This window comes from Dermochelys coriacea, chromosome 2 (genome assembly GCF_009764565.3).
Source record: "Dermochelys coriacea isolate rDerCor1 chromosome 2, rDerCor1.pri.v4, whole genome shotgun sequence".
Taxonomy (NCBI): Eukaryota; Metazoa; Chordata; order Testudines; family Dermochelyidae; genus Dermochelys; species Dermochelys coriacea.
Window position 1 is genome coordinate 191,972,913 of NC_050069.1, and position 16,289 is coordinate 191,989,201.

Genomic DNA, 16,289 nt, shown 5'->3' on the forward strand with positions numbered 1-16,289 from the left:
CTTGATAGGCACCTACATAGTCACTTGCGCATTCAAACTGGGGATGTGCATGCAAGCTGCCAATGGAGTGTGTGCAAAATAGGTATACACTTTCACATTCACCACAGCACACTTACCAAGTGACTGAAAATTGGGTCCTAGACCATAAAGTGCTATTGTACATGATTTTATTTTAAGGAAATGTTTTTTTGTTCTGTTTGCACAGCACCTAGCACGGTGGGGTCCTGGTTCAGGACTAAGACTCCTAGGTGCTGTGGTAATACAAAGTAAAAATAATAAAATAACAAAAGTAAATAACAATAAAAATAATAAGTCATTGGTTAAAGCAGTCTGTTTTGAAGGTACCTAATGGTTTCTGCCTGCTGTGAGTTGTCAGTAAAAGGTGGCTTCCAGCTGTGAGGTTTTCCCAGCTGACTCGCTGCTGATGTGTTCAACATTTCAAACAGTGGTTCTGAGACTCTAGGGCAGTGCTGAAGAGTCCGTAGAATGTCCCTTTTACACTGAAGGACTTTCTGCAAGGGCTGGAGTAGGGAAGTAAATGCAGTTCAACCCAGTGTCATATAACAGTAATCAATAAAATACTAAGAATCTCTGCTCTTGAAAGAGAGGAACTGCCATTTGTGGCAGAACAAGAATTCTCCTCCCTCCCCTTCTTTTCGTTCAGGCTGATAATTTTAAAGCACAACATTCTGCATTTTGGATCCGTAGAAAAGATGATTAAAAATTCTCATTTGTATTACGGCCGAGTCCAGGAACTATGCTGGTCCCTAGTTATGATGTTCCATAAAGACTAATGAATCACTTACCCATTAGCTAAGTGTAACCTACCAATGCGTGTGTGTGTGTTTTTCAGAAGTAGTTCTCAACCAGGGGTCTGGGGGCCTCGAGCAGGTTTCAGGGGGGGTCTCCAGGCAGGGTCAGTATTGGACTCGCTGGGGCCCAGGGCAGAACGCCAAAGCCCCACCACATGGGGCTGAAGCCCAGATCCTTGTCAGCCAGGGCTAAAGCCTGAGCAATGTAGTTTTGTCAGGGCCCGTGTGACGTGGGGCCCCAGGCAATTGCCCTGCTTGCTATCTCCTAACGCAGGCCCTGGCTTTTATAAGCAGAAAACCAGTTATTGTGGCACAAGTGGGCCAAGAAGTTTTTATAGCATGTTGGGAGGGGCCTCAGAAAGAAAAAGGTTGAGAACCTCTGTGTTACAGGTCCCTCTGTGTTTGATCTGCAGATACAAGTCTGTTATGGCCCCAGCCCTTTTAAATATCATGCAAACGTAGCACAGAAGTATCATGAAGGGTGAAATCATGCCTCCATTGAAATCAATGGTAAAAGTCCCATTGTCTTCAGTAGGGCTAGGATTTCACCATGGGCAGATCTAGCTCTCTTGATGAGCTATAAGACATATTAGGATTTTGCAGAATATAAACTTTCACTACAAAAAAAAAATTTCTAGGCCGCAAGTGAACCAAGTGCAAACCATTGTCTAGAGTTGTAGGCTGCTTAATAAAATCCATGTGATAGTTTTGTGGAATATATTAGAGTTCGAGAAGCGGGGGCTGAGTTTGGTGGTCACACAAAGGAAGTTTGATTAGGATTGCCAACTTTCCAATTTCTTAAAACCAGACCCTACAGCCCCCCCACTCACTTCCCCCCTGGGACTCACCTGCCACCTGCCGAGCTGGGCTTGGAGCTGAAGCAGAGCCTGCCCACAAGATGCAGGGGGGAGTCAACCCTTGCTGAGAACAGGCTGTGGTGGATTGATGACCTGGCACCCTGGTCCCCACGCCTTGGGCCAGGCTGACGGTGGCGTTTGCAGGCAGCCATCACGGGAGGGATGCGGGGGGGTGTTGTCAATCTGCCTGTCTGGGCCAGATGGGCTGGGATAGGAGAAATGACCTTCCCTCCCTGCGCTGGGTGTGAGAGCTGGAGGCCAGGCTCTGCAATGAGCAGCATGCCCTGCGCTTTAAGGGCGCTGCTCCCACACCCTTCCAGGCCAGGCCAGGCCAAGCCCCCATCCGAGTGGCACGGGGAGGGAGGCAAAGCAGGAGCTGGTACTGCAAAGTCACCTCTGCCCCGGGGAGAAACAGCTGCCCCACATGGGATCCCCAGCTCAGGTTGTGGCTCCGGTGCTGGTCACGTGTGTCCTTGATCTAGCTGCCAAGTATTGACTGCCATAAGGCAATTGCAGACAGTTTACAAGGAAACACAGTATACTATCTCTGGTGTATCCCTCAACTGCTGAGGTTGTGCCAAATACAATGGGCTTCCCAAACACTAAAGTTAGACCACCTTTGGAATGAAACAAACAAGCCGTTTGATCCATGCTTTGTTGAATGTGTTAAACATAATTTGACTTAGATAGATAATCTCCAATTAAAATTCTAACCTCCCTAATAGTCCTTCCCTCCTCTTAACCTCTGCTTAGAATCCTAATGAAAATAGATGTCACTAAAGCAACATGATTCTTTGCTCATTTTATATTCCAGTAACCTGTGGTTGTGTTTTAGAGAAGGAAAGTGGATCCAGTAATTCAACAGTGACTAGAGCGAGATCATGTAGGGCCACCTTAGGAGGTAGAACTCAAAGGACATAATTGGAGTTAAAATACTAAGGTTAAGGGCCACTGAAAAACTAATATTGGTCCTTCTCCTCCAAACTTTTGGCCATATAATACTGAGGGCAAAGAAACATTTTTTGTTGTTCATAGATTTCTATGAACCTGTTTCCCTTCATTGGATTTCTCTTTTTCCATTTGTCAGCTAGAGACTTAGTCCTGTGCTCTAGTACTGAATCCCTTTACCTACTGCTAATGAAAATTGACTGGTATTGCATGAGCACTCATCAGCATTTGCCACCAGTTCAGTACTTCTGTTCAGGACATGGGGCCACTTGCATTTGTCCTCTGTAGCTACTAGTGCTGACTATCTTGTATATGTCAGAGGCAAGAAGGGAAAGCAGGCAAGTTGCTTGCCAGTCAAAATGGACAGCTGGACCTTTAAAAACTTTATTTCTGAAGTGCATAACATACTTATACAATACAGTAATGCCATCAGATTATAGGACATAATGGGACATGGTGTGGAAATCACTCAGTATCTAGTCATACTCATTCTGCAAAGTACTGTAGGTATAAAACACTATCATACTGATTTGATAAAATTTCACATTCACTTTGCCTGTGCAACCTTTATTCAGCCCTCTTCTGCGTATGCATTATGATACAGTCTTTAATTAGATGATCACATACTATTTTTTCCACAGGGCCTGTGCCTCGCTGGATGGGCACTCAGAAGGGCAGAATTAAGGTTGCACTGGTAACTTTAAAGCTAGCATTTCCCAACGTCTAAGTGCTTGAATTTGAAATCTAAATAACATTATTTTAATCTAGGGTTTTTTGTATATTACATACCAATAAGGGGTATGCTCTGGCTGCTTTGTGCCTCTGTTGATGCAAACCAGTCAAAAAACTCATGGTTAGTGTTGCTTTGCCTCACCAGAATGATGCAGAGCATCTGGCTCATACTTGTGAATGTGGTCTTATCCTCCATACAAGACAGCAACATCAATTGATCAGAACTCACACACACACACACACACACACACACACACACACACACCCCTCCCTCCTAATGTAGATTATAACATGAATTTCAGACTGTTACACTATCCTCATCATTGTGATGCAATTGCCCACATATTGGCAAAAATAAATATTCATGAAGCTTTTGATAAGATTCAAGAAATTCCTCCAAACCGCACAATACTCAGTTTGTTTCGTGCTTATCAAAAAAAAAAATCTCAGAGTCAATCACACAGTCAACAACAGTCCTGAGTTATTTAATAATTGGAATTCCATTTGTGCAACAACCACCATTTTGTACACTAAAGGACTATCACACTGGGCATTTAATTATGCTCTGTGGGTGAAGAGCTCTAACTTAGTTTTCTTATGCAGAAACTGATTTTACTTTTATTGTTTCAAAGCTTTTCGTTTGCTCATGGTGGAGGTTAGAAGTAACCTTGTCTCATCCTGTGTTCATCCTCCAATGGAGCTTAAATCACACACTAAACATTAGAGCTTGTTGAAGTTTTTCCATATGGAATTTTCTTCCATTGAAAAATTGCCCTTTTGCAAGTAAACAATCTTTTTCAAAAAACATTGTCAACATTTTTGAAATTCCATTTTCACTAAATTTTCCAAGATTTTACCAATATCCTCAACATTTTTTAAGTTATAAAAATAATTCAATTATAATTTTAATTTATATACTTATTTCACCAGAAACAGTTTTCTTTCTGAAATCTGTGTTTTCAGCAAATAAAAAAAATTGGAAAAATATTTAAATACATTTTGAAAATTTTAGTAAAACACAGACCATTCCACAGAAAACAGAAAGTGGATCCATTTCACATTATGTGGAACAGAAAACAATTCAAAATTTCAAAAATGTTGGCAAAATTATTTGTGGGTTTTTTGACCAGTGCCTCTAACCACTGTAGCTAATGTGCACCGCTGTAGTTAATACGTGTACTAGAGTTTTTTTTGTTTGAAGATTTCATGATAAAGATTCATCTTCACTGTTAGTGATGGAAATGCTGTTCCAAGTTGTATTTCAAGAGACATTCCTGCTATCAGAACAGGGAACCCAATTCTATACTATTGTTGCTAAGTAAAACTAAATATAGAAACATGCATACAGAGGAACATCTCTTCCATCTCTGTCAAAACTGTCAAACAATTCTGTGCTTTAGAGAGAGAACTCTTTACTTGTTTGATCTGCAGATTTTCCATCCCTTTGGGACCCTTTCATAGAAAGGTTAAAAAAATTGCACCTGATATGGTAAAAATGACAGAACACTCAATACAGGAGGGTTGTCTAATCAGTGAACCATTTCCACTGACTAGAGTCTGGAAGATCACAGATGCTGCAGTCTTCCTTGTGTGACTGCTAAATATAGCTTGTTTGTGAATCAAAGAAACTTGACTGCAGTAGACCACATCACTTATGAGGCACTCTAAATGGGAAAGAGTGAAAGGTCAAACTACAATAAAGTCTTTGGAAGAAAGGAAGTTAAGTGATAAAGTGAGCAGTGGCATATTCACCTGTAAAGTCTCAGCTATGAATTTAGTTACCTCCCTACCCTGTCTCTACAAAACAGACTAAGGTACCTGGCTTCATGAATTTAAGAACCTGGCTGAGATATAGAGATTAAAAATAAATACTTCACACCTACATTTGAAGCCAGGTCCCTGGCTTGCCAAGCTGGTCCCCTGGATGCTAGAGTCTATTTTTATTGACCTTCCAGGCATACTGCAAGACCTGTCCAAGTACATAAGCTTTGGCCTGAAGGAACAGGGGGAGCAACGTGAGGTTCTGTCTTTTAAGGGGTGTGTTGGAATATTTACTGACAATGTGCCAATTTTAAAATTGGTTGTTTAACAATTATATTTTTCTATGAGTGCTAAGCTGCTTGCCAGTCAAGGTGGGCAGCTGGACCCTGAAATGTTTCACCTCTGTAGGTTTTTCTGCATGTTTGTAATAAATAAATTAAATAACTTTTCTAAAGCTCAAGGTGATGGTGTGTTCTTATAAAGAAGCCAAGGTGACTGTTTACAAATGAAAGTTATGAATGGCTGAAAACAAGCAGTTAAAATGGAAGTGGCCTGCAATTATGGCCAGCTCTGCTGCTGGTGCTAAAATATGTACATATTAATAGGCAGTGTGATCTACTCTTTAGAGCCAGGAACTCTTGGGTCCAAACCCCCAATTCTTCCTCTGATTTATTTTCTTGCCTTGGGCAAGTCATTTAGACAACCATTTACAAAGTGACATCTGATTTTGGGTGCCTCCATTTGTGTGTGCCAACCTGGGACACTTTGGGCCTGATTTTCAGAAGTGCTGAGTCCCCACAATTCAAGTGGAAGGCAACTGGAACAGCAGATGACCAGGAATCTCAAGATGGGCACCTAACAGAGGCACACAAACGCAAAGGCCACTGTAGAAACTGTTCAGTGTAACTTCTGTTTCTCTTCCGTTAAATGTAAGATGGGAATAATAATGTTTCCCTACCTCTCAAGGTTGTTATAAAGATGAATTAATGTTTGTAAAGCACTTTGCAGAGCGAAGCATTCAGTATTATTATAACTCAGAACATTGGGTGAACATGAATATACAATTATATCTAACATGCTTTTTTATATTTGGATATAAAATTTGTTCAATCAATTTTTACTAAACATGCAATTTCCACTTTCTTCAGCCATTAATACAACAAACATCTCACCCTTCTAGTAAGCTATGTTGAGATTTCACATGTCATTTCATTTCATTCCAATCTTGACAAGAATGTGTTCAGTGTATGCTTAGTTTTGTTTCCATATATAACATTTAATCAAATACTGTAATTGCTCCACAGTTGCAAAATTGTTGCCTAAAGAATAATGTTTTCCTCTGTTCTTTCCTCTCCCTCACCAGTGCATAGTTTGGGATTGGGATTCCAATGGCAAACATGACTTCATTGGAGAATTTAGTTCAACATTCAAGGAAATGCGAGGAGCAATGGAAGGGAGACAGGTAGGTGCAAACCCTGTATAACATCTGAATTTACCGGCCAGGTTTCAAGCTGACTTGCTCCTTATGCAGTTCCGTTGACTTAAATGGAGTGTAAGTTAGTATAGAATTTGAGCCTACCTATTTAGATGTATCAGGAGAGTTTCACTAAAGTTCATTGTCGAGTCCAGAATTTGACCTGGAGAACAGTGCTGGGTGTCCCTTGAAAGATTTGGAGGTGCATTTTGGTAGTTTACCCAATCCTGTTTAGTTTCATGGAGGATAGGTCCATCAATGGCTATTAGCCAAGATGGGCAGGGATGGTGTCCTAGCCTCTGTTTGCTAGAAGCTGGGAATGAGCGACAGGGAATCGATCATTTGATGATTACCTGTTTTGTTCACTCCCTCTGGGGTACCTGGCACTGGCCACTGTCAAAAGATAGGATACTGGACTAGATGGACCTTTGGTCTGACCCAGTATAGCTGTTCTTATGTTCTGAAATTGAGCTGGAAGTTTATGAAAATATTGATCTTACTTCTCACAAGATTTCCAGAATATCTTGGTTATATTTGGAGGGGGAGGTACAGTAAGAGTAGCTTCAGTCCTCCCACTTTTGGTCTTGACCAAATACAAGTGTAGAGAAACTCAAGAGTGAACACAGAACAGAACGTTAGCTGAATGGATGAAAAAAAGTTCTGATTTTGTCAGAACCAGTTCACCTCTCTACTAAAGAGGTGATCTGTGTAAGCTAACCATTTTCATAGGAAGTGTCATGAGAGCTCATAAGATTTGCCATGAAATCTCCTGATAATTCACTAGGATAAAAAAAAAAGTGCTCCTTTGTAAAATCCCTGCACTGTTGCTTTGTTGAGAAGTGGTTAGTCTACAGAACTGGGAGCCAGGATTCTTTGCATTCCTTTCTCTGCTCTGTGCTTGAATCTGTGTAACTTTGGGCAAATCTTCTGATAGGGGTCTTTTCATAGATGCTGGGTGCCTGCAACTCCCATGGAAGTCAGTAGAAATGCAAGTGCTCAGCACCTTTGAAAACCAGAGAACAAATAGTTTTGCTGTAGTTCAATTTAGCTGCATAATGGGGACAACATTAATTTACTGGGAAGTTGAGTGGCTTAACTGATTTTTGTAAAGCCCACTGAGATCCAAGGGTGGGGATGGCATAGGAAAAAGTGCACTGGTGCCAGAGGAAGACTACGACAAAGCAGTGATGAAGTGTGCCATCTCTGGCAGAGCAATGGTGGGAGTCAATGGCTTGATTTAGTTAGTAGATCTTATACACAGGGTGAAGTTAAATGGGGAAGGATAAGATGAGCTTGTATTTAATGCTGTAGAGGAAGAAGAGCTTGTGGCAGGGTGCAAATAGAGGGGAAATTTGTTTGTAATTATGAGCCTGGAAAATGATCCTAGCAACAGCATTTTTAATGGACTTGAGGGAAGTAATGTGGCTGGCACTGGGGCAAGAGAGGAAGAGATTACAATAGTTGAACAAGACACGAGAACCTAGACCAATAGCTTTGGCAGTCTAGACAGACAAGAGAAGGAAGAATTTGACATTATATTTGTAGAAGCTGCAAGACTAAGATACAGCCTGGATGTGTAGGCCAAAAGAAAATGGGCCTAAGAGATTGATAATAACAATGTAATCCACAGTAATGGAGGTATGAAGGAGAGCAGGAAGTTGACGTGGGTTTTGTGAAGGGGAGATCAAATGGTCCATTTTGACTCTGTCGAGCTTATGTTACCATCTTGATTTCTCTGAGGAAATGTCAGACAAGTTGAGATGTGGGTTGCATGATGGGAAGCAGCAAATAACTAGCTTATTGGGTTCTTGTTAAGGTGTTAATTGATGCTTGTGGATAAGAGCATCTACAGATGGGGTCTAGAGATACAAAAGCAGGAGGCCAAGGGCAGAACCTTAGGGAACATCCAATGGAGAGGCAATTGGAAGATCCACCCAACAAGACACTGAAGTAGCCATTGGAGAAGTATGAGGAGACTCATGAAAGGACAGAGCCGCAAAAGCTGATGGAGGACAGAATTTTAAGAATCAGAGTGGTCAGTGGTGTACAAACCAATTTGAGAGAGTAAGGAAGATGAAGAGGGAGAGCCCGGAGATTTGGCCAGAATTGAGTCAGATTTTACTAAGAGCAGATACAGTGGAATGTGAAAACTGTGTGTAGAGCAGGGACAGGGTAGAATCAAGGATGGTCCAGGACCAGGGGAACTCAATGTATAAAGCAGTCTATAATCTTGAAGGCAATGTTGTTTCCTTTAATATTAGAGTATTTATAAATGTAGAAAATGCCCTTGAAATTCCATTTTGTTCTTTTCTATTTTAAAATGAGGGAAAATATTCAATTGATTTAATGAGGGTCAGGATTTTACATTTGTGGGTAGTTGGTTCTTTAATTTACATTTTAAATGTTTTGTTGTTTTCTTAGCATACACTGTTAAGATGCCTAACAATGGGTACATTAAAACATTGTTATTTCCCAGCCATGTTCCTCAGCAGGCATTACACTAAATTAAAAAAAAATCACTAATGGTTCCAGCAGAAATTGGAGAGGAGTTAGAGTTAATTGGAATTTGAGCACACTTCTTATCCCTCCCAGGGCAGCTGATCTCCCCATCACGAGACTAATTTATTAGCAACATTCAGATCCAGAAAGTTGCCAGTCTGCTTCTGGGAAGGATATTTGAACTAACTGACCCATATCCTATTATTACCTGGACAAGATGTTCTGAAAATGAAGTCAGCAAAAAGGGGAGGTGCCACTGTTACTGTAATTATGTATCTGATAGAAATTTGTCTGGAAATACAACTATTCTCCTATTTATATTCATGCAAGTCTAAACATACAAGTTCCATCAGCTGCTGGAATGCAATTGCAAGCCAATCTCACAGTCTGGGAAGAGATAGAACACTCACCTGATGGCCAAGGACCTTTTATTGGCTGAGTGTCATTTTTCCTCTTTCCCTGATCCTTTCCCCCATTGTTTGCCATGCCTTTGCTGCCACCAGCTCTTACTGGAAATCACCACAATGTAACTAACCAGTTTCTTATGAATTACAGTTCCTAAGAGAAAATAGAATTACCTCATTAATAATTCAACTTCTTTATGTCAGTGTGAGCCTCACAAATGGGGGTTGATGGCAGTTATTGAAAATGATAAATGATTTGGCATATCTAATTCGAGAAGTTGTCATTTCCTATTATTTCATCCTGGAGCCATTAGTGTTGATAAATTCTCTGTGTGGGAGTTAATAATGTTGGACTCCTAGACTGTTGCCCGTGTTGTAGTGACTGCTCTAATGGAGATGTGGGAATCAAGCTAAAAGTGCAAAACAAACTTGGTTCACATTTTATATTAAGGTTCTATTTATAAATAAGGTTAATAAATGGCCAACCAATTAGTAGAGTCCAACGAGTCAGTAGGTTGCTTGTCACCATCTATAAGACTTTCTGCTGATGTGTTTATAACCATCTGTGCTATAACACGTGACTCATGTCTGCAATATGCTTCTAACAGCCACTTACTAACCCTTTATAAATCATTTAAATGGAGCCTTAATATGGAGCCTGATCCAAACTTGTCCTTACAGGGCCAAACTTAGTCAGTGGAGCTGGACCCACTTACACCAGGGTTGAGTTGGCCTCATACATTTTAGAGCAATTACTAGATTGCATTGGTGCATGTCAAAAATTAATCATGAAGTGGAATGAGAGCTTTCACAAAGAGGGGGCAGGTACCAAGCTGAATAGTATTAGCAAGGCCAGCCTGGTGAGAAAACAGCAGCTTTAAGTAAATGCCGATGAGTGGGAGAAGGAGCACATAATGGTCAAATGTGTGCATCCCTGATGGAAATTTCTTCAAAAGACAGGTGCTCTGTCACCAAAAATGACACACACAAGAATGATCAGACACACTCTGAATCAAAGCTGATGGGAAAGCATTGAAGACATGGGATCCATAACATCCAGGCTGCCCCAGATTGATTAATGAAGTATTCTGTGCTGTGAGGGGAGAAACAACAAGGAACAATTTTACAAAGTTCATTTTTATCCCCAGCATGGTATGGTGAAAGTTGTACAGTCACAGGCTTATGAAGTTAGTCATTTCCTAGTTCTCATTCCCCTGATATGACATGCAGACATCGCACATCTCAAAAGACTGCTACTTTAAAGTGGAAGTAGATGCCAAACATTTAGGAGAATGCATATTAGGGTTGTTTTAAAAAACTGAACTTCTAACATCCATCTGAAAAAACACATCTTATCCTTCTATTTTACCTTTCCTTGAGTTTTATTCCAAAACTGGTCCTTCATGATTTAACCGTAGCTTTTGTCTCAATGGCCCCAATTCAGGACAAGCACTTAAACACATGCTTAACTCTACCCTTATCCAGGACAGCATTGATTTCAGTGAGACATTAAGTACATGCTTAAAGTTTAGCATGTGCTAAAGTGCTGTTCTGAATAAAGATGCTTTCCTAGATTGGGACCTATATTGTGCAGTTTTATAACATTTATTAATGCATTAAACAACCTGGCTACTTAAAAAGCAGAATGGAAAAGAATGTTAAAGATTAATTGGTAAAACTGTTCACAGCTGAACTGGGGGAAATCATCCTCTATTAAAAAAACAAAAAAAGACAATTTTGAAAATAGAGGCAATAGAACCAGATGGATTGGAAAAAAAGCCATAGAAATAGACCACCTGGATCCTAATGCAATGGGAGAAATTATGTAATAGAAAAATCTGTCTCTACAAAGAAAAAAATAGGGAAGGGAGAAACCTTCCTACATGTGCTATCTCCTCTGGCATTTCCACAAGATTATTTAACTCCCCCATAGCATTTCCATTGTATGTGCCTCATCCATTAGAATGTTCTGTCAGACAAAACTGTGCCCTCTCTGGGGATTCCAATAAGTGAGATTCTGAGACAATGTAGGAGGGGCCTCAAAGCCAGTTCAAAGCTCCCCCCTCTATCCAAACTCCCAAACGTTGTCCCAAACTCTTCAGATGATCAGGGTTCTATTGCACTCGCATAAGTGGGCATGTGAGAGACAGTAAAGCAGTTAGTGACTTTAGTAATGTACCATGGCAAGTCTCAATTTGCCCAGTTTTAGTAGACAGCTCCACTTCTCTTTTTAACATCAGAAGGTCAAATCCACTTGATGCTCTGCACTATCAGAAGTTTGGTGGCAGAAAAGGGGGGCTGCAACCGCACAGTGCATCAGTAATCTCCCTTTCATCAGGTAATCTGCAGGCAACCAGCACAGTTCCAGAAGTGCTGGCTAAGCTTTAGAGTCTTGGTCAAGAAAACAGGGGATGCATGGATATTCACTGCAGTCTGCACCTGCAAGTCTCCTGTGGAGCCCTGGCTGAGATTAAAAGCAGCCAGCCTACCCATGGTGGGCCCTCCAGCAGATAGTGTGCAAACACCACCTGTCCTCCTGGGAGGAGGCAGGGAATGCAATGGCCCTTAAAGGCACAGAAAGGTACAATTTGAACCTTGGGAACCAGCAGGAATGAATGCCCTGAAAGCAAATTGCTCACCTGGAGTCAACAGGATAACATATTAAATGGTGGCTTGCTGCTGAAACAAAAAGCCCATTACGACATTGACATAATAAAAGAAAAAGGAAATCAAAAAGGAATTATTTGGAGAAAAATACACAGATGATGGTCCATGCACCATTTTGGAGCAGTGTCACCTACTCTGGCTTCATACTAAATATTCCTCACATGCATTTTCCTGGGGTATATCTGATGTGATCATAGGTCCTAAGTGAAAACAAAAGCTCTGTGTCACAGTTTCTCTTGCTTCAGGGTACATGGAACCCCTTCAGTCTGGTACCTTTATTTATTTGACATATTGGCCAATGCCATTGCTGGAAGTATGCTGCTCAAAATTTCTATTCTTTAAATGTTTAGGAAGTTTTCTTGACACATGGAGCCAAATGTAGACACCGTCTCTATCTTTTAGATGTGTATGGGAAGTAGTGTCTCAGTAGGACCCATAATTTTTCACTCCATTTCTGGGGGATTGGTAGGGTAAGAGAAGGAACATTTGAGGAAGCAAACAATGTCCTTTATTTCAGGGAGTAGTGTCCCTTGTTGTGGTGATCTGTGTCTCACACTTCAGAGACTAGAGGTTTAGAAATATGACCACCTTGCAAGTGTCAACATTTTGCCAAATTTCATGGAAGGCAAGGGGAGGAAAAAGAAAAAACCAGAAAATGGTACAGGTTCACTCAGCTGTTTCCCCTCAGCCTGGATTGGGGTTGCAGGTTCTAAAGAAATCTCAAACCAACCTACATTTGGCCTTTCATTGTAAAGCCTTTTGTGCAGCTCTTGTATTAAATTAGCTGGAAGTGGTGAAGTCATATTGCCTCCTGTTTTATGAGGAGAGGAGCTAACATAGCCCAGAACTGTCAGGCACACGGAAGAAATGTTAACTGGCACACTATTAGAATGATGAATCTCAGTTTTACAGTGGTTAACAATAATGTCAGAGCATAGACTCTTGTATTAGTTACCTCTCAGCTGAAAGGTTAATTTAAATGATGAAAAAAATATCAATAAAGGTGACAGATACCATATCAATAGCAGAATGTAGGAGTACATAAAAACAAAAAAAACAAAAAAAAAACTTGTCTTAGCAGTGAAAGCAAAATATTCAAAACAATTTGCATCCTTACTTACCTGTCAAGACCTGTGCTGCGGATTCTGTTCCCTCAAGTAGAGCTGACGACATGGAAAGGATTGTCTAGGGAATTTTAGAAAATGGTGCTTGTCATATAATCAGCTCCTGCTGTGTAAATGTAGAGCTCTGGGGTCAGTTCTTGGCAGATAAGTAAAGGAGGTGGTGAGTTGGATTTTAAAATTGTCATTTTTAAGTCAACCCACTGTCGGGGAGCTTAAACATTTTGTATTTTACAAAAAGCTTTTCAGTTCACCAAAACATCAGGTAGTGCATTTACCTGATGAAAACTTATTCTTTCCTTCTGTTTGTTCACTTGCCAGGAATTTCCTAAGATGATTTATTTGGCTTGTGATACTAATTGATCAGTTAGGTTCTCATTGTTTGTATAGTTCATATTTTAATAATACTTAGGAATTATCTAGAACGTCATCCATATATCTCAAAGTGCTTTACAAAGCTGGGTAAGCATTATTATCCACATTTTACTGCTGCACAGAAAAGTTAAGTGACTTGCCCAAGGGCACATTATTATTCTATTCTGTATGTTCTTCTACCACCCAAATTGTCATAGAAGCTGAACACCTTCCTGAAGTGCATTAAGCACTGAAGTGCCTTCGAATCAAAGAACTGGAAGAGACCTTGAGAGGTCATCTAGTCCAGTCCCCTGTACTCAAGGCAGGGCTAAATACTATCTAGGCCATCCCGGACAGGTGTTTTTCCAGCCTGCTCTTAAAAATCCCCCAATGATGGGGATTCCACAACTTCCCTAGGAAATTTATTCCAGTGCTTAACCACCCTGACAGTTGGGAAGTTTTTCCTAATGTCCAACTAAACCGACCTTGCTGCAATTTAAGCCCATTGCTTCTTAATCTGAGGATAGGACAAGAACATTTTTTCCTCCTTGTAACATTTTATGTACTTGAAAACTGTTATGTCCCTTTTCAGTCTTCTCTTCTCCAGACTAAACGACTCCAGTTTTTTCAATTTTCCCTCATAAGTTATGTTTTCTAGACTTTTAATCATTTTTGTTGCTCTTCTCTGGACTGTCTCCAATTTGTCCCCATCTTTCCTGAAATGTGGCGCCCAGAACTGGACACAATACTCCAGTTGAGGCCTAATCAGCGCAGAGTAGAGTGGAAGAATTACTTCTCAGGTCTTGCTTACAACACTCCAGCTAATACATCACAGAATGATGTTTGCTTTTTTTGCAACCGTGTTACACTGTTGACTCATATTTAGCCTGTGGTCCACTATGACCCCCAGATCCCTTTCCACAGTACTCCTTCCTAGGGAGTCGTTTCCCTTTTGTATGTGTGCAACGGATTGTTCCTTCCTAAGTGGAGTACTTTGCATTTGTCCTTATTGACTTTCATCCTATTTACTTCAGACCATTTCTCCAGTTTGTCCAGCTCATTTTGAATTTTAATCCAATCCTGCAAAGCACTTGGAACCCTTTCCAGCTTGATAATATCTGCAAACTTTATAAGTGTACTCTCTATGCCATTATCTAAAGCATTGATGAAGATATTGATCAGAACCGGACCGAGAACTGATCCCTGGGGGACCCCACTCATTATGCCCTTCCAGCATGACTGTGAACCACTCATTACTACTCTCTGGGAATGATTTTCCAATCAGTTATGCACCTACCTTATAGTAACTCCATCTAGGTTGAATTTCCCTTTGTTTATGAGAAGGTCATGCGAGACAGTATCAAAAGCCTTACTAAAGTCAAGATATACCACATCTACTGATTCCCCCATATCAACAAGGCTTGTTACCCCATCAAAGCTATCAGGTTGGTTTGACATGATTTGTTCTTGACAAATCCATGCTGACTGTTTATCATCTTACTATCTTCTAGATTATTGCAAATTGATTGCTTAATTATTTGCTCCATTATCTTTCCAATACAGAAGTTAAGCTGACTGATCTGTAATTCCCTGGGTTGTCCTTATTTCCCTTTTTAATAGATGGGCACTATATTTGTCCTTTTCTAGTATTCTGGAATGTCTCCCATTCAAAGATAATTGCTAATGGCTCAGATATCTCCTCTGTCAGCTCCTTGAGTATTCTAGGATGCATTTCATCAGGCCTTGGTGATTTGAAGACATCTAACTTGTCTAAGTAATTTTTGACTTGTTCTTTCCCTATTTTAGACTCTGATCCTACCACATTTTCACTGGCATTCACTATGTTAGACGTCCATTTGCCACCAACCTTCTTCATGAAAACCAAAGCAAAGAAGTCATTAAGCACCTCTGCCATTTCCACATTTTCTGTTATTGTCTTCCCCCTCTCCCCTTCCCCCCCCCCATTGAGTAACAGGCCTACTCAGTCATTGGGCTTCCTCTTGTTTCTAATGTATTCGTAGAATGCTTTCTTGTCACCCTTTATGTCTCTAGCTAGTTTGATCTCGTTTTTTTCCTTGGCCTTTCTAATTTTGTCCCTACATACTTGTGTTATTTGTTTATATTCATCCTTTCTAATCTGACTGATTTCCACTTTTTGTAGGACTCTTGAATTTTAGATCATTGAATATCTCCTGGTTAAGCCAGGGTGGTCTCTTCCCATTCTTCCTATCTTTCCTGCACACTGGGATAGTTTGCTCTGGTGCCCTTAATAATGTCTTTGAAAAACTGCCAACTGTCTTCAATTGTTTTTCCTCTTAGACTTGCTTCCCATGGGATTTTACCTACCAACTCCCTGAGTTGGCTAAAGTCTGCCTTCTTGAAATCCATTGTCTTTATTGTGCTGTTCTCCCTCCTACCATTCCGTAGAATCCTGAACTCTACCATTTCATGATCACTTTCTCTCAAGTTGCCTTCCACTTTCAAATTCTCAGCCAGTTCCTCCCTATTTGTCAAAAATCAAGAACAGCCTCCCCCGCAGTAGCTTTCTCCACCTTCTGAAATAAAAAATTGTCTCCAGTACATTCCAAGAACTTTTGGATAATCTGATGTGTTATTTTCCCAACAGAAGTTGAGTAATTGAAGTCCCCCATCACCACCAA

At 40.6% G+C, this 16,289-nt stretch overlaps 1 protein-coding gene across 5 annotated transcripts in view; it reads left to right on the top strand.

Annotated features, from left to right (window-relative positions):
• The window catches only part of CPNE4 (copine 4), a 357,681-nt gene that overhangs the window by 278,502 nt on the left and 62,890 nt on the right, over window positions 1–16,289 (top strand). For all 5 annotated transcript variants that reach the window (XM_038392284.2, XM_043508935.1, XM_038392285.1 and 2 more), the window contains exon 8: window positions 6,474–6,572. In XM_038392284.2, the coding sequence (XP_038248212.1) occupies window positions 6,474–6,572 (99 nt within the window). The remainder of the gene's footprint in view (window positions 1–6,473; window positions 6,573–16,289) is intronic.